The 19,293-nt window shown below is 37.4% G+C and overlaps 1 protein-coding gene across 11 annotated transcripts in view; it reads right to left on the bottom strand.

Moving 5' to 3' along the window:
• Positions 1-19,293, bottom strand: part of GRIK1 (glutamate ionotropic receptor kainate type subunit 1) — a 386,281-nt gene that overhangs the window by 20,926 nt on the left and 346,062 nt on the right. For all 11 annotated transcript variants that reach the window (XM_032277062.1, XM_032277059.1, XM_032277060.1 and 8 more), the window contains 2 exons: positions 17,097-17,314; positions 3,148-3,373 (listed from right to left, as the gene is read on the bottom strand). In XM_032277062.1, coding sequence (XP_032132953.1) covers positions 3,148-3,373; positions 17,097-17,314 — 444 coding nt within the window. The remainder of the gene's footprint in view (positions 1-3,147; positions 3,374-17,096; positions 17,315-19,293) is intronic.

Here is a 19,293-nt window from a genome sequence, read left to right as displayed (position 1 = left end):
GACAGAGTCTTGTTCTGTCACCAGGCACCAGGCTGGAGTGCAGTGGCACAATCTCGGCTCACTGCAACCTCCGCCTCCCGGGTTCAAGCAATTCTCCTGCCTCAGCCTCCTGAGTAGCTGGGACTACAGGCACATGCCACCAGGCCCAGCTAATTTTTGTATTTTTTTAGTAGAGACAGGGTTTCACTGTGTTGGCCAGTATGGTCTCAATCTCTTGACCTCGTGATCTGCCCGCCTTGGCCTCCCAAAGTGCTGGGATTACAGGCGTGAGCCACCGCGCCTGGCCTCAGAGTTTTATTTTAAATCTCGCAGGAGGTAAGCTTCCAGAGCTGTTGTCCTGAGTGTCTCTAAGAGGCAAAGTCTTCAATTTTGTGTTGTGGCTTTGCCAATCTTTGACTGTGGGATGGGGTTTGGAACCATAAGGGAATTAGTCAGGACAAGACTAGAAGTGTGCAGAGAATTTTTAATATCTAAATATATATTAACTCAGGTTTTTATTGTTGTTGCTTAAATGAACTAAAAGACATTGGAAGTTATTTATTATATCATATATATATATATATGTGTGTGTGTATATATATATATATATATATATATATATATATATATTTCACAGGTCTTCCTGAATAGCAACTGATCTTTTGTAAAGAGTCAATTCATCATAAAAGAAGCATCTCACAAATTTTTCCAACAGCTGTATTCTCAATGGATGTATACTCTGTGAGGTCTACCATCTGTTCCAATTATTCCTTCTTTGTTTTTGGTTTAAAAGCATGACAGGTTTATAACCACTAAGAAAAATTCCTGGAGTATATTTCTTTTTATCTAGGAAGTGGGGAAGGCTTTTCAACTTTGGAACTTGGGTGAGGTTGGCCAAAAGGAGACTGAATGGGTACCTTTGGATCTCTCTGTATTACATATATATAAAATATATATTTAATGTTAGTGGTACTCATCACTAGGTCAGCTTCATTCACATGAAAGCAGGCAGTGATTTTCAAAGTGCTGCATTCATTTAGAAATGTGGTAGGAAGAAGTGCATTGTTCCTTCCTGTCCCCAGCCCTGCGTAACTCACTGTACTATCAGAAATTTTAGCTTTCAAGTTATATTCCATGCGGTAAAAGAGATGCCAATTAAACGTCTCATGTTAAAGTGCAAACGTTCTCAGGAGGCGTGATACACATTATTATTTTAAATCATTATTACCAGACACAAATTTTGGTGCCAAAAAGGAGTGTTGAAATATGTTGGGGTAGGGTTACGAGGTGGGAGATAGAATGACAAAAGTCCAATTTTTGACTTTATAGTTTAGTCTAGAGATAGTTCTACTAAGGAACTACAGTTACTCCTCTATGAGGGTCTTGATTCTGCAAAAATTCAGGCAAAAGTACCTATTCTTGCTGTTCTTGTCTGATTTATGACCCATTAAAATCAGCAGTGATGAGGTATAAAAAATAGCATCTAACTTCCCTCACCTTTATTATCAAAAATGAGGTGGCAAAGCTTGGTTAGGAAAATAGCACGTTGTTTTTAAAGTCAAAAAGAGGCATAATATCCTGTAAGCCAGTGCAAAATGATCCCCTGAGCCTCCTACAAAACATGTTGACTAAGTTATAGAAGAGCTTACCACTTAGGGGAAAATATACACCTCACTAGCAATATTAGTATTTTCATGAGGAAATGTTATTGGAAATAAAGAAGCAAGAAGGTAGTTGTAAATCTTCTAGCCCAATCATTCTGCAGAAAATTTATTTAGAGGACATGATAATAATACTAAAGTTAACCATAGCACGTATTTCTAATACCAGGTAGATAGCAGAAAGTCCAATTAGCTGTGTATTCATGGTAAATGTGGAAGATAGTTGAACTTTATCTGATTAGTTATATTCATATTAATTAAAAGTTGATTATATGAAGTACAGCTTTTTCTTTTTTAATGAATTTGTTGCTAAATAAAAACATTAGGAGAGTTCACTTAAAATCTGGATTTTTTTTTCTTGGAAAATGGAATAGTCCACAATCTTTTTCTCAAACTCTTACATGTCTACAACTATCTGACCTGAAAGGCGGCTGTCTCCTTTAGGTAAGTCATGTGATCTGTAATTTTCCATAGTTGCTACCGTTCCTTACTACCTCCTGGCACAAGTGTGCTTTGCTCACTTATGATACGTGCTTGGCCTCTGTAAACATTTCAGTTTGTGATCCCTGCCTGATGTGGAGAGTCAAATTGGATCATTCCTTTCGAATGACAAAGATACTAGCAGAAACAAGCAAATAAAATCTACCTTAGGCCCTTAATGATCTGGCTTGATTGTGAGCTGTGACTTCTGAACCAGCCCAGTAGTCTAGACAGTCCCTGATTCCTCTCCTTTGGAATGCTTATTAACAAATTACCAATGGTTCACTTGAGAAAAGTAGGTTCCCACTATACCAGAACCTTATATGATACAGTTTTCTATAGAGAGGGAAACAGTAGGGAGTTTTCTATGGAGAGGAAATCACTAATTACCCATTGAATTCTATTCATGTCTCTTACAGACATACAACAATTCATTGCTATATGGGTCCATATACCTAGGCAGTAATATTCCTAGGAGAGCAGTGACATGGAACTAAGGAATTTGGAGGTTTTACATAGTTGTCAATGATTGCATTGCCTCAGCAGATTATACTTATAATTTTATCTTTATCCTTTTGCTTTTGACTGATATAGCCCTGCTTTTTCATCTATCGTTATGAAACCCTAGTCCTCTAACTTTTGCTATCCATATGCAGAATCAACTTTCTTCTAATTTAAGGCAGATACATTACATAGGCATATATGGGTATTGAAGGAAACAATGTGAAGAGGATTAGTTAGAAACATATTCTGTTTAAGATATTTGGGGGTGAAATAATAAAATCTATATACTCTTAAACGTACATTAGTAAAACTTGAAAGAAACATTGGTTAAAGTATATTAAGTTAAATATCAGGGAATCTGTAATTCAGACTATGTCTCTGATCAATATGGATATTTCCACTGTTCACTAAAGGCATTGTAGACCTTCTCAGAATTTGGAATAAAGAACTCTGAGCCCATTTCCTTCCACACTGGTAACTGACATTCTCCGTCTCAGTCTTGGTTCACATCTGCCCCTCTTACCAATAGGCGTTCCCACTCCGTAACCTTTGGAGTCAATGAGGCCCCCGATCTGAGTGAGGTTGCAGTTTCTCTGCGTCACATACTCAATGCTGGTGGACTCCATCAGCAGCGCGTAGTCTGTGGTAAGCACTCTCTGGATGCCCTCGTCACTGTTTCTTACCAGGGCAGTCTGCTGCCTGCTGCTCATGAAAGCCCACATCTTCTCATAGGTAGAGATTTTTGATTTCTGCAGGGAAAGAAAGCACACTCACCAGCAGAAGAGGGCTGGAAAAATATGACCCAAAGTATTCAAAGTCTCAGTGGTTCAGATAATGATGGGGAGGACACTTCCTCTGCAGGTGGGGGAGTCAAAGTTGATGATCACAAGGCTTCAGTTTTGTAGCTGAGAAGAGCCCAGTTTACTCACTATTGGACAGCATTTGGAGGCACTGAGGCAGCTATTGCATGGAGACCTTGACCGATTGATGCAAGACATTGGTGCAAGGTCCTTTTGTTGCTTTCAGTTGGGGAAGAAAGAACGTTGGTATCAATAATAGCACCTGCCTAATGAACTGTGACCGCTTAAGAACAAGCCATCATGGCCCACAGGGCTAAGGGGTGACTAGCTCACTCCAGGACTCTGTTCATTGAATCCATTTTCCTTTCAATCACTCAACTCCAGCAGGTGCCGTTTTGCTGTTTCCCGGTATGTAAGTTTCAATCCCTGATCCAGCATTCCTAGCCCTGGGGTAAATCACTGGCTTCCTCTGCTTTATTTGTGAGAAAACTGTCATTCACTCTTCTCTTTTGTAGAAAAACTAGAATGTAAATGCTCTTTTCAAATTAAAATTTAGATAACAAAAATCTTCATACTGTATTTATATGCCTTTTTAGAGATATAATTTTAATTGCAATCATATTTTAGATGAGGACTAAATATATTATTTCAAAGTGTTCTATTAATATGTTTGTCTTTTCTCATGTTCTTCAGCTTTTTGATAGATTCAGTAATAAATTACATATGTTATGTAATATATGCACATATACATATGTACCACTGCCTCATTATCTTACTTTCTTTCCTGAAGTATACTGCCTACATTTTCATATTGCTTAAATATGAATTTTCCATTCTTTTGAATAGTGATCTATGATTAGATATTTTGCATTTTCCTCTGTAATTTCCATACAATTCCATTTTTTTTTCTGAATTTGTCTTCATTTGCATCACTATTCTCCTCCATTTATTTCAGAGATGAAAGACATTATTGGTATTTTTAAGCTAACCCCCGTTACCACAGTTATACGCAGGGCTCACACACATTACACAGATCCCTTGGCAGGGACAGGATGCATCATCTCAGGAGTGCGGGAAAGCTTAAAACATGTTTTTGGGCCATAAGCAAGAAATAGAATACCCGTGGAGTCAACGCTATCGTGGTTATTCATGCTCAAGTGTTCCTGGGGGCCACTCAATTCTAACCTCTATTTAGGACCTCGGTTAATACCATAGGGTTAATACCATAGGGGAGGACAGATGGCTTTATTTCAGATTGTTAGGCATCTGAAAAGCCCCCTGAGAAAGCTCTTGCGAGACAAATGACAATTCAATAAACAGTACCTTATAGATATTTGGAATTTTATGGGACCCATTCTGTCATATTGGGCCCTGTGAGTTATGCCACAGCCCCAGAGATATCTGCAAATTGTAGCTCATGTGCCCATGACAAAGGCGTATTTTGGGGGTCAGGGTTACTGCTTCATTTGTTGTGTGATTTCAGCCTTGCAAAGTCTGATAATGCTAAACTTCTAATAAAAGAGCTACTCATACAAGTGCAGAAAGGTCAGTCTATCTTTTGGCAGTAAATGCACAGCTGGGAAAATTATTCTTCCATCAGGAAACTACCTTAAGGGAAAATAATTTTCTTTGAAGTGTAAAATTTTAAAGTTGTCAGAGACTTTAGAGATCAGCTCATACAAACTGCTGCTTTCACAGAGGAGGAAGTTTTGGTTCAGAAAGCTTGGAGACTTCAAAAAGCCACAAAGCAAGTTAATATCAGAGCTAATTCTGGACTCCAGGACTCCCAATATCTAATTCAATGTTCTTTGCACTGTACCATGCTTATTTGGTTCAGGTGGATGTCTATATTGCCAAAATTCTTTTGAGAATGATTTTAATCTTATTTTATCTACATTTGAAAATACAGCTATTATTCAGGGACTCATATTATTCCTTGGGGTAGGTTGCTAGTTAGTTTTATATTAATACAAAGTAGGAATCAGCCTTCACATAGAAAAATTTCATAAATAACATTTATTTTTTCATCGTATTTAGATTTTATTAAAATGAGTGTTGTAAATCGTTAGAAAACTGAATTTGAGGTTTATGGAAGTCAAAAACAAAGCCAACGTTCAGTTCATCCATGGTAAATGGAGAAAGTGTGGAGAGTTCTTTAATTCATCGGGGGAATTGAAGAGTATGGGAAAGAATGACATGATTCAACTCTAAACCTAAGTTATCTGAAGTGAAGAACTTTATTATTTTCAATCCATGGCAGACCTAGGTGTGGTCCTTCTGCACGGGACGAAAATGTAGGTCATACCACACGTGACTTGCCCTGTGAGTATTCAACAGCATGCAAGGGGTCTGATCTCAGGTCATGAGTTTAGTGAACATGAGTTGCACTAAATAGCTGCAACATTTCTAAACACTTAACTTTTCAGTATTCTTTTCCTGTCACAGCTTAGTAACAAAATGTTTCCTAAGCCAGCATGCTCTTCACGCTACACTGTGAGTAGCACTGCTCTGCGGAACAGAGATCATGTATTTAAATCCAACAACAGCCACATCTTCCTTCTTGGAGCAGAAGGTTGTTCTAGGCCTGACCTCTCCCAGAGAGCTACAGGGAAATCTAGTTGGCATGGACGCCTTTGAGCAGGGAGGGCAGAATCTTCTCTCTGACAGAAAACTGTTCCTTGGTAGGGGACTTGGTAAGTTGAAGGCACAGGAACCATTATAAATTCCTGTAACCCCTTGCTATTCTCACTCCAGCATAGTCATGGTAAACATAATGAGAGCAGGAAGAGCAGCGTTTTGCTGTTATTTAAAGCTCTCTTGCATCATTTAGAAAGTTTGCTGTTGTGAGGCTCTATTGTATTTCACAGTTAGAATTCTAGGCTACTTGAGATGCTATGGAACTTAGAGTTTGCAGGAAGATCCAAAATGTGCCTAAGGAATAACTTTTTTGATAGGTAGAAGTATCTGTAGACAGCTCAAGCACCTTAAGGGATAGTGAGTTTTCTTTTTCCTTTCCTTTCCTTTTTTTTTTTTTTGAGATGTTGTTTTGCTCTTGTTGCCCGGCTGGAGTGCAATGGCATAGTCTTGGCTCACTACAACCTCTGTCTCCCGGGTTCAAATGATTCTCCTGACTCAGCCTCCTGAGTAGCTGGGATTACAGGCACCTGCCACCATGCCTGACTAATTGTTTGTATTTTCAGTAGAGATGGGTTTTCACCATGCTGGCCAGGCTGGTCTTGAACTCCTGACCTAAGGTGATTCACCTGCCTCAGCCTCCCAAAGTGCTAGGATTATAGGCATGAGCCACTGTGCCCAGCTGAGCACAGTGCAAGGGCACTGGGCAGCTGCAAGGAGAATGTCATACTTATACAAGTTTCACGTAAGGAGATGCTTCAACCACCATGTTCTACTCTCTAAACCAACCCCTTCCTGTCACATATGTAGATCCTGAGGTCAGGGACAGCAAATAACACACAGAAGGTCACAGAGGGTTAGTGAAGGAGACAGTACAGAATTGAGAGCTCTTTTTTCTTTACTGCTGAGTCCTGTCCACTGTCATGCCATCCTCAGTAATGTTTAATTTTTGTTAGATAAAAAAGTAGAATTTTGGGAGTATTCCCTTTCAAGAGATTTTTTTTTTCATGGTTAAGTCTCAAATCTTAGTAATTTTTAAAAATAGGGTTATACTTCATGAAAAATTATCATACATATTAATATGACCAGACAAAGTGTTAATAAGACCAAAGTGTTAGAATGACAGCCTGGGTGTTTTTGTACTTCTAAATTACATATAATCTTAGCCAGCCTGCTAAATCACTCTAAATAATATATGTTTCAAAAACAGAAAGAGTGGTTGCCTCTTATTTCACTAGATATGTCAAAAGTTAATCAGAATGCTTGGAATGTCTTCTGAGCTTCTTAGCAAAAGTTACTAAAAGTGAAAAAGCCTCATTTACTAAATCGGAAATCATCCAGGATTTTTTCTTCCTAATCCCGAGAGGCATCTGTTTAGATAAATTCATTTTATCTGTTAAACCTGATTATGTGGCTGTCCTCATGCTGATGAAACATTGTTAGCAAATAATAAGTATGTTTCATCTGAAATCTGTTATAAGGGAGTGTTACTGCATCAATGCTTGATGAGCATTATTTATTTCCTTTTCCCCTATAATACATTCAAGTTAAACACTCACTGGGAAATAATTTGTAAGGTCTACGGGCAGTTAAAAATACTCACTGAAAACAGTAATAACAACCAACACATGCAGTGTTTGTTTACTGTGTACCAAGCAATATTTTAAGTACTTTTCATATGTCGATTAATTGAATCCTTACAGTAATCATATGAAAGACGGACCATTATTATTTCTCTTTTACAGATGAGGAAATAGAACAGCACATAAAGAAATGAGGAAATCAGGGTTTAATCCCAGTAATCTAGTTCCAGAGTTTGTGTTTTTAACCAACAGGAAATGAACTGTTTTAATATACAGAACATTAAACTCATGACTTCGCTAATGTTTCAACAGAATTAACAAACTTTCTAAAGAAATAATTGAAATAAGTAGCTGTGGGATCTTTCTACTATAGCAAAGGCTGTTGCAGCTCTTGTACGCATCATATAATGTCCAGAATCAATTTGCCTGACTTTTAATAGCTTACATGTGTTTAGATAAAAATTTAGACAGTGTTTTAGGAAGTGCCACCATTGGAACCTGGAAAACAATGTGACTATTGTTTATATTGTTTCTTTAACAGTATTTTGGTTTTCATATATTTTCACTGTTTTTAGTTGCAAGATTTCCACCACACAATGTAAAGTATGTGCAATTTCTGGGGTGTAGTGTGGTCTTAAGCCTGATGGAATCTCCGTTTTCTAAAATATCCCTCTAATGTTTCTTTTTTATTGAGATAATTATTATTTATCACATTATTTATTTCACCAGTTATTATAAGACTTTTACAGTTAGGATGTATAATCTCATTTTTCAGTAGAATCAATAATCATGCAACTCTACTTCAGACTAATATGGCTGAGATTTTATATATCGATCTGTGTTTATGTATATTTTTACATCTATCCATAACTCTAAACACTTAAATATGCATTAGAAATAAGTTATTGATATTTGATCTTTTTTATCTTATCAAAAGTGATCTTATAAATGTGGTAAATATATGCATTTTGAACAAATGAAATATCACGAACAATTATATTTTAAAATCTCCAATTTACTTTTACTTTAGGCAAGTTTCGATTTAAGACAATCCTTAAAATTTAACCAAAGACATAGAAATTAGCTATGTAGAACTTCATACTTGTGAAATGGATGTATCAGAGGTGAATAGTTGCCTTAACAACAACCATTTCTTTTATACATGATTAATATATTATTTTATTAAATAATAAATTCTTATGCTAGTTTGAAAATATGATTTAATTTACAAAAATCACTTTGAAGGAAGAGAATCAGAAGAAAATATTTATAGTATGGTTAGGGCCTCTGTGTTTCAAATGTGTATAATATGAACTTTGCAGTTGATTATGTCTTTATCTTGATTTGATGCAAAGTTATGACATTTGCTGGTTCTCCAACATTTAAAAAATTTATGGATTCCCTTTAGGAAATTCTCTCAGTGGGATTTAAACACATTTGCTAAAATATTTTTCATGTTTTTCTCCTGTCTAGAGTTAAAGATTGGTCTATTACAGGCAATATGCCAGCCTTTGAAAAAGGTTAAATGACTTCATAGATTTCTTCCCAAACAAATACACTTTTAACCTACAGAGACCTAACATTTCTGACACTGATGGTAACATTGGCTTGATTTTTCAAACATAAGCTAGGAATTCTTATGTGAAGAGTGGCTTCCTATGCACAGTATTTGAGAAATAGCTTTCATCTTGTGCTTCCTGAAATTGTTATAACTGTATGAAATCTGTCTCCCCACAATGTCTCATTGCTTTAGTTCCACTGGTGTAGTGCTCAGTAACTTCTTTGAAAGGTCTTTTGGGTTGATGACAGCACCTAACCACTCCCTGGTAGGAAATGATAAAGGTTAGATAGTCCCTTGTTCCCACTGCTGATCCAAAGTCCCTAGACCATGAAAGCCAGAAATGACAAGTCTTTTATGATTTTTTAAAACCTATTTTATCCAAGTCATTTTAGACTGAGTCACGATTTAATCTGTGTAATCCTCTGGTTTGAGTCTGGGAGGATAGTGATTTGTTACAAGGCAGGCTTCTACTGAGAAGTATTTCTTACATGAATATTTCATAGCTAATTCAGCTCACAAGAAATTCTGCCACTACTTCTTGTCTGCACAATGCAACCACATGTTGTGTTGTATTTAACAGGTCTGCGTACACCCTGTCTCTATTTTGCTATTCAGATCTTCACGTCTTGCTCATGGTTTAATATCTTTACCCCCCTAAGTGCCAATTTCACTACCAGCCATACTGAGGACCCTGAAAAAACATAAATTGAACTGAATGAAACTGAATTGCCTCCCTCTGTTCCTTGTCTGCATTCTAAGAGCGGCCTTACCATCTTTTGCCTACCTACCATCTGGAAAGTGGTTCTTCTGCAAATGCAATGCATGTGCTCAAGAAGGGCCTCCAAGGCAAGGTTGCTGTCTGGCCAGGCCTTCAAAAGTCTTTGAGATCTTGGGCACTAGCACTTCTTCTGGACTTTTCTGTCCTTTAGCAAAAGGCAGACAGTGCAGAGACGACCGACAATAAGGAAGCTGAACAAAGACCAAACTAAAATATTTATAAATCTAGAGAGATTGAAAAAAATAGGACTGATAGCTAAAGGTAAGGGTTGAATAATTATAGTGATGATATTATTAGTGATAGTTACAATAGTATCTAGTGTTTTTATTGCTTACAGTATGCTAAGTGGTAGCATAAACATATTATCTATATTAAGTCATTAAATCCTCAGAATAATTTTGAGTTAGATATCACCCTCAATTTATAGACTGGGAAATCAAGGTACAGAGAGTTTAAGCAACTCGCCAAGGTCCACATAACTTATAAGTAGTAGAACCCAGGCTGTCTGGGTCCAGATCCTGCCATCAAAAGCACTTTTCTGTAGGTTTTACTTTATATCCCAGCATATGATGTTGGTTATATGTCTTGAGAAGACTAGCTTGTATTCTCAATCTCTGATCCATGGGCTAAAACCATTATCCTCCTTCAATGATGGTTCACAAGGGTCATTGGGATAATGTCTAGAATGGTTTCTAGACATTATCATGACTACCCTTTCTTCATCTGAGGAAAAAAATGTGACTTGCTACACTATCACTGTGAGACCAAAGTTTGGACTATCTTATTATACCATAAGGTAATTAATAGAATTCCAACAAGAAGAAAGAACAGAGCCTTTGTACATTTCTAACTTTCTGTGAGAGAGAAACCAGAATCTTAGTTTACCATTTCTGAAAGAAAAAGTTGGAATTGGATGTCATTGTTGTCAGTTGTCTTGGATATAAAGGATGGAAATAGGTCATGTAGTCCCTAGGGAAGTTGAATCCAAGTTGTGTCCACAGAGCGTGGCCATGAGCTGACTGATCTTTGTACCTTCTAAGATGCTGCTGGTGGTTCCAGGGAGTTGGGAGCGAAGGAAAGCCTTTACTCTTCACACTTGTGAAACAGTTGAAAGGACCAAACAATTTCATCAGCAGAGAACAGAGAAACCAATATAGTTAATATTGGATTACTAATTAGTATTATCTCAATAGAAATGACAGGGGTTTTATTTAAAAATCTCCTAAATAGAGTCTGTCGAAGTTCTGAATTATTAATACACTGACCTATAAACATTGTCCATTAATTAACTTAATGCTGATTGCCTCATATTCAGAGGAGAATTTCTCAAAACATCTCCCACAGTACCTGGGCACTTGATGAAATGTTCTGCCTCGCTTTAACCTTGTCCAGCTAATTGGTCTTATGGTACCTGAGGCCCTTTGAAACAAATAGGCTATTATATTTTCCATAGTTCTTAGAACAACCCAGAGTGCTGATGACCTTGTGAAAATGTAACGCTTAATAAGCATCATTAGCTGGGGGGTTGTGGCCATGAAACGTAGAGTTGCTCTTTTTTCTTTTTTGAGATGGAGTCTCGCTCTGTTGGAGTATAGTGGCATGATCTTGGCTCACTGCAACCTCTGTCTCCCAGGTTCAAGCAATTCTTCTCCTCAACCTCTTGAGTAGCTGGGACTATAGGTGTGTGGTGCCATGCCCAGCTAATTTTTCTATTTTTAGTAGAGATGGGGTTTTACCATATTGGCCAGGTTGGTCTTGAACTCCTGACCTTGTGATCTGCCCACCTCAGCCTCCCAAAGTGCTGGGATTATAGGAGCGAGCCCCCACTCCCGGCCTTCTTTTTTTTTTTTTTTTTAATGGACAAAGTCAGATAGAATCTCAGGATGTTCATCTAAAGTTTCGTAAGAGTACGTGGACTTAAATTTATGACTTAATCCTTCTCTTGTGTAAATACAGTCCTTGAAGATGAGTGTTGTTCCATCAATGAATGACTCAGTGAAGGAAAATTGTCACTGCCTCTCCTGTTTCAGTCATGTCTTAGCTTGACCTAGCACTTGTTTTAAAAATTTCCACTTATTCCTTCAGCCTTATATGAGTTCAGGTGGTAGATAGTGGAATCTCACCTGAGCTATTTTTAAAAACTAAATTTTGATTTTTTTCATGTTGAGAACTGAACACCTCAGATCCAAAATCTGGAGTGTCATGCTGTCTGCAAGAATAGCCAAGTCTAGGAAAAAAAGTCAATGGATTTTGAATAAAATTTTAGTGAGCAACTCTGGCCACACATTTCAAAGGTAAATTTCACTAAGCACATCCGTTGCCTGTGGCCCAGGGAACAAATGTGAGGCATCCGAGTATTTTGCTTGGTCATGGATTTTGATAATGTCTGAATCCCTTTCCTCCCTGCAACTGGCCGTTCTTTGGCTATAAAATGATTTTTAAATCAACTTGAAAGTAAAAAGACTTTTACTTTGTCTCACATTTGGGTGCTGCCAGAGGAATATTGCTCTCCTGAGAGCAAAAATATTTTAAATTACACTGTGTGTGATGAGAAAATGTTTCTTTTTTTTTTCTCATTTATTTATTTTATTGCATTTTAGGTTTTGGGGTACATGTGAAGAACATGCAAGATTGTTGCATAGGTACACACGTGGCAGTGTGATTTGCTGCCTTCCTCCCCATCACCTACATCTGGCATCTCTCCCCATGCTATCTCTCCCCAGCTCCCCACCCCTCACTGTCCCTCCCCTATTTCCCCCCAACTGAGAAAGTGTTTCTTATGAGAAGTTTCCTTGGGACTGAGTGGAGACAGGACCCAATTTAGCTAATGGCTTGCGCTCCAACAACTGATTAGGGTGTTTTAGGTTAGATTAGGCAAATGTAGCTTTCCTTATTCATTCTACAGCCCAAGGGAGTTTGTCTTTTTTTTTTTTTTTTTTTTTTGAGACGGAGTTTCACTCTTGTTGCCCAGCAATCTCGGCTCACCGCAACCTCCGCCTCCTGGGTTCAGGCAATTCTCCTGCCTCAGCCTCCTGAGTAGCTGGGATTACAGGCATGCGCCACCATGCCCAGCTAATTTTTTGTAGTTTTAGTAGAGACGGGGTTTCACCATGTTGACCAGGATGGTCTCGATCTCTTGACCTCGTGATCCACCCGCCTCGGCCTCCCAAAGTGCTGGGATTACAGGCGTGAGCCACCGCGTCCGGCCCGGGAGTTTGTCTTTAATTGAGAGAGAAAGGGCTGGAGGATGGAGGACTTGATGGCATAGCAGAGGTGAAGCGTGTTCATGTGGAACCAGGTCAGGACTGAGTCCTTGTGACTACAGCTGCTGTCAGTGATTTAGGGTGGAACTACCCTGAGATGAATAAAGCAGAAACTTTTCTTTCCCTTGTGGAATAATCCAGCTTAAGAACCTGAGTGTACATTCTTCTGACGCTTTCTGACAGCTTACCATCCTCGAGGGGAAAACTAATCGGATTTAGTCCTTGTTCTCTTTTTGCAAATAAATTTCTTCTCGGTAAACTGGGTTGCTGGGCCACAAGCTAACTTGTAAAAAGAGGAACTTGGCAACAGTGTCTCTTCTTGTGTGGGTCCCTATACATCCATCCACCTCTCTCTCCCTCCCTCTTTCCCTCTCTCCTTCCTTCCTTTGCTCCTTTATTCAATCTCCCTCCCTCTCTCTGATAGAAATCCACCTTTCTCAGAGTTTACTGGTTCACTTATTGAAAACATAGTTTCCTGAATGCCTGCTATGTGGCTGGCACTCTTTTAGATTCTGGTGATGTAACGGCATACATCACCAAGTCTCTACCATCACGGAACTGACTTTCTAGAACTCTCTGAATTTAGCTGAATCTTGGCTCTTTCATTGCTAGCTTTGTAACTTTGGAGTAAGTTACCTAGCCTCTCTGTGCCTCATTTTCCTCATTGATGGGGATAACATTGGTATTTATCTCAACTGGTCCTTTGTAAAGATAAAATGAGGTAATACAGGTAAAGCATTTAGACATGGAGTGTGTGGCTCAGGGCTAGTGCACAGTGCATACTGCTATTTTCATTGGTGCTGTTTGCACTGTCATCACATTCTTCCTCTCTGAGGTGCTTATTGTTTCGTCATTTGCCTGATGACCTGAGAGAAGGCTTTTATTGATGCCTTATTTTCACGACCAGGGAGAGCGCAGGAGGCCTCTCAGAAAATGCTCAGGGAGCAACAGTTGTGAGCATAGCACGTGCCTGTTCTGTGGAAGTGCATCATCCAAGCATGTCTTAATGTAGTCATTTAGTGTCCTGCCAGGAAAGAGGAGAACCATCTCTTTTTATATTTAAAGAAGGGCATGAGAAAGAAAAGATCAAAGTGAGCTTAAGGGGCCCAGTGTGGAGCCAAATTACAGGAATTACATGCTTGTAATTCCAGCACTTTGGGAGGGTGAGGCAAGTGGATCACTTGAGGTCAGGAGTTTGAGACCAGCCTGGCCAACATGGTGAAACCTTGTCTCTATTAAAATAAAAAAATTAGCCAAGGATGGTGGTGTGCACCTGTAATCTCAGCTACTCGGGAGGCTGAGGCAGGAGAATCGCTTGAACCCGGGAGATGGAGGTTACAGTGAGCCAAGATCGTGCCACTGCACTCCCTCCCCCGTGGGGAAGAAAGGGGAACACTAAAAAAAAAAAAAAAAAAAAAAAAAAGGAACTTAAGAGACACTTTGTAAGTATGGGTTGAGCATCTGTATTCTGAAAAATCTCAAATCCGAAACTTTCTGAGTACTGACATGGTACCCCATGTGGAAAGTTCCACACCTGACCTCATGGGATGGGTTGCAGTCAAATGCAGTCAAAACTTTTCTTTGTGTAAAAAATTATTTAAAATACCATATAAACTTACCTTTAGGCTATGTGCACAAGGTGTATATGATGCACAAATAAATTTTTTGTTTAGACTTGAGTCCTGTCCCCAGGACATCTCATTATGTGTGTGCAAACATTCCAATATCTGAAAATATCCCAAATTCTAAACACATCTGGTCTGAAACATCTCAGATAAGGGATATATAGCCTGTGCATAGATCCCTGTGTATAGGGATCTATGTGTAAAAGCAAAGTCAGTTCTATTGCTTTTTCAAGGAATAGCACGGCCTCTTTCTCTTACATTTGTAGTAGACATCTAGAAGGAAGTAGAATCTTCTCTGCCTTCTGCTAGCCCATTTCCTGGTCCTTTAAAACTCCTTGATATTGCTGAATGAGGTAAAGCATCTCATATTTTTTCAGATATACCAAATTCTACCTTGGCAGTGCACCTTTGTCCTGTGAGCCTTGCAAGTGACATTCCTGGTTTCTGACAAGGACCATGATGAATCACTAGTTTGGGGTATCTTGTATCTCTTCACAATATTGATTTTAGGAAAATAGCAGCTTGCAAAGCCATATATTTAATGTCATTTGTCCTTTGAACATCACTGTCCAAAGAAGAAACAATCACCATGCTTTACACATACATTAAATAAATGATACATTTCTTAAAATAAAATGTTTAAAAATCTTTTTTTAACATGGAAGAAAAGTAAGTCCTACTTCTTTTCTATTATTTTCTGTCTTGATAAAACTCTAGATGTAGTTTACTTTTAAAACAATGCCTTTTTATTTATTATTGTTATTAAACATTAAATCTTATTGCGTAGTTAATTCCTATTTTTGTGAACCAATACTGTTACACAAGGAAGTGTGCACTTTTCTTTTCTAACCTTAGTTTTTGTTTCTAAGCTAGTATTTTTCACAAGAGGAAACAGTCCAGTCATAGAATAACAGACACTGGAGATTCAGAAGGGTGGGAGGGTACAGGGCTGACAGATGAGAAATCACTTAATTGGTATAATGTATGTTATTTTGGTGATGGAAACCCTAAAAGTCCTATATCCATGTAAAAACAATGCCACGTATACCTCCAAAATCTATAAACAATGTTTAAAATGGAAATATGAATGAAAGAAGAAAAACGGAGTTCATTTTGAGCTCAGTGGAAATAATAGAAAGGAAAAGATTCTTTTTAAAAACATCCCCAAAATAGTCCACTCAATGCTGAGGTGAAAACTACATTTTTGGCAATCTGAATATGAATCTGTGACAAGGGTGTTTTTGGAGATTATTTTGGTTACAACTGTCGTTTCCCTTTTATTCACATGGACATTAACCTCCACTAAATTTTTTTTTTTTTTAAAGATTTATCCCCTTCTCTGTTATAGACTAGGTGTGTGACTTGGAGCAGATAATTTAGTGTTTGAAGGTTTTGCTCTCTTCATAAGTAAAGTGAAGAGTTGAACTTCATGATCTCTATACCTATTGGATCTATTAAAATCTATTTTCATGGGAATTAGAGTATTTGAGATTTGATAATAAAAGTACTAAGGTTTCCTACAAAAGCGAGGCAGAAATCAGCTTCATTACTGTGGGTAAGTAATTAAAAAGACCTCAACAATGAAATGCCCTTGACATTAAAACTAAACTCATCCAACTTAATTCTCTTTTGGTGCCTCAGACGACAATTTGAAAAGCTTCATGCATGGCTGGAAACACTGTCCTTCATCAATGCAGACTTAATATTAGACTAGAGTCTCCTGGGATTTTTTTTCGTTCTTAATTCTCTAACTAAATTCCATTATCAACACATTTTCTTATCATCCGCTTCTGTCTCATCAAGTACAGGACAGAAAGAACAAGATAATGATATTCAACCATTCTGGTTACCAGAATTTTGGATTAAGGAATCTTTATTTTGTGGGTTCTACAAATGAGTGATTGATTAATGAGTGGTTAGGTTATATTCAGAAAATAGCATTTCTTTTTCTAGTGTAAAGGAAAGAAGGGATATTGAAGATATTGATCTATGGACCTGAGTACATTAAATTGGGGTGGTGTAAATGACACCTAGTTGGGGACCAAAGAAATTGCTTTATGCTGACTGAGGCTCCAGGGGTTCCTTATGATGGGATTATGTAATTATAAATTGTATTTCATTAAAAAATTGTCCAATATCTTTTTTCTTTTTCCTTTTCTTGGAAAGACTCTTTTATCCTCTACCCAAAATATCAGATAATCATGGAAAACACTTTGTTAGCTTCTTACCTTGAAGAAGGTCATTGTTGATCCATCTCTGACTGCCCCATATTCTATCTTGGTTTGCTTTGCCAGATCATCTGCCGAATCTATGGGGGATTCCATTCTCTCTACTGTCAAGAAGGCAGCCAGATTGGCAGTGTAGGATGAAATGATGATTAGGGTGAAAAACCACCATATCCCTCCAACTATTCTGGTCGATAGAGCTTTGGGCATCAGCTCTGATCCTGTGATGGTATTATCAGAGTAAGGATGTTAAACACAGTCAGAAGGAAAGGGAAGACGTACAGTTTGACACTATTCTAGGGAGATCAACCCGTCGAAGACTTACCATCTTGTATGTAGATGAAATAAATGCATTTTCTAGAAAATGGAGCAAAATCTATAGGATTCTTTTCAAGTCATTAATCACTACCGCTACTTTAACTGTAATTTATTAATAGTTGATGGCATTAAAACAGTTTTAACCTGGAGATATTTCATGCCTAAAATATAGTTGGTTTAGTTGTTTAGAATTGAAAAGTTAGTCCCAAGACTTTTTGCCTTTTATTACTGTCTAAATGCATCTTAAAATGTGAAGTAAAGTGTTTTCTGTCTTTTTATAGCTATGAAAAGCTTTGAAATACTAACATTTTTATTTAAGGTTAAAGAATGAGAGAAACTTGTAAAATATTAACATGCCATTTATCACATGTTCTTTAATAAAACATTGGGATATTACAAATAAAATGAAGTAAGTTGCAGCCATGCTTGACAGTGGATGACTTAGTTTTTATTGACTTACGTTACTTTAAAAGCCAGAATTCTTTTTTCTACTATAGATTCTTATTTGGCTAAAAATACACATTCTCTGCAAAGCATAATTTTGTCCTTAAATAAAAAGCTGTTTCTTAACTACGCTTCAAAGCCTGGCTTTTCCTTAGGTGAAAGAAGACTTTTCTGGTAAGAATATATATTTTAGATGTCATTCAGATGATTTTAAATTATTTTTAAATGACAAAATAGAGGCACTTAATGTGTTTACCAAGGAAATCTTCCTCTCTAAAAGAAAGCGTTCATGAGCTAGGTTTACTCACATGAAAGACAAACATCTTGAGACAGCCTAGCTCAATTTTGCTCAACCTGAGCTGTGAAAGTCTACACATTCAGCAGCAGAATTAGAATAAATGAGTACTATTAAAGTTCACTCCAATTGTACTGATTTAGAAATGGATTTTGGATTGTCCATTTGCCTGAAATTTGCCATTGGTTCCGTACATAGCACGTCCTCCATGAACCTGAAGGCATGACAGAGTTTAGGTGACCAGATAAAAAGTGAAAGAAAAACACCCTAAATTTAAAATCCCAGAGTGAAGTACAGCTGGTAAAATGTTTGGTCTATAGGATCCTTTTATTATACTGATAGGGTGTTTTGAAGCTCTGAGGTTAATAATGGCTTAAGATGGAAAGGAAAATTGAAGTTCACCAATCTACAAATAAATGAGTTTGTGCTGAGGTTTAATCTATAAACAGATGCACATACTGCTCATGAAATCAAAGCCAGCTCAAGGCTAGTGATAAGCATATCAAGGTTGGCAGAGTTTCTGGGCTTTGAATTAACGGATATATTCTCCTAATGCTATTAGGAATCTTTGTATTCTATTCACTTTTAATGAGGGAAATGGTTTGACAGCGATTTGTGTTTCCTTCTGTTGTTTGTTTGAATTTGAGTGGGGAATATTATACAGATTTATAATGATTTTCCATTAAATTGCCTCCAAGGATTTAGTGGAACAGTTTGCTGCTGTTGTTCTAATATTGTGGTTTAATGGGATTTATATGCTGTTGGTTGTGTGTGTGTTTAAATGCCCAAGGTTATTTTCTATCTTTGTTCTTAATTGATCTAGCAGTCTCGTGACAATGTGATATTATTTTAGATCTTTAGTTGGTTATCATTAAAATACCATTTATTTCATAAAATAGCCATAGGAAATAAATAACAGTTAATAGATATATTTTTCTTAGCTTATAGGTGCAGATTTTCTGCTGTAAATTTATTCTTTTGTTATTTGGTTGCATTTATGAAAACGCGAGGTTTTAACTTATCTGTATATTTGTATAATTATGTATTATATGGCATTAAGACTGGACAGACAGGTGAACAACAGGCTGTTGATATATAATAATATTAATTCACATCTTTCACACTTTAAAATGCATATTTAAA

Source organism: Sapajus apella, unplaced genomic scaffold (genome assembly GCF_009761245.1).
Source record: "Sapajus apella isolate SASKATOON/1434 unplaced genomic scaffold, GSC_monkey_1.0 scaffold8, whole genome shotgun sequence".
Lineage (NCBI taxonomy): Eukaryota > Metazoa > Chordata > Mammalia > Primates > Cebidae > Sapajus > Sapajus apella.
This window is presented reverse-complemented; position numbering and strand designations above follow the sequence as displayed.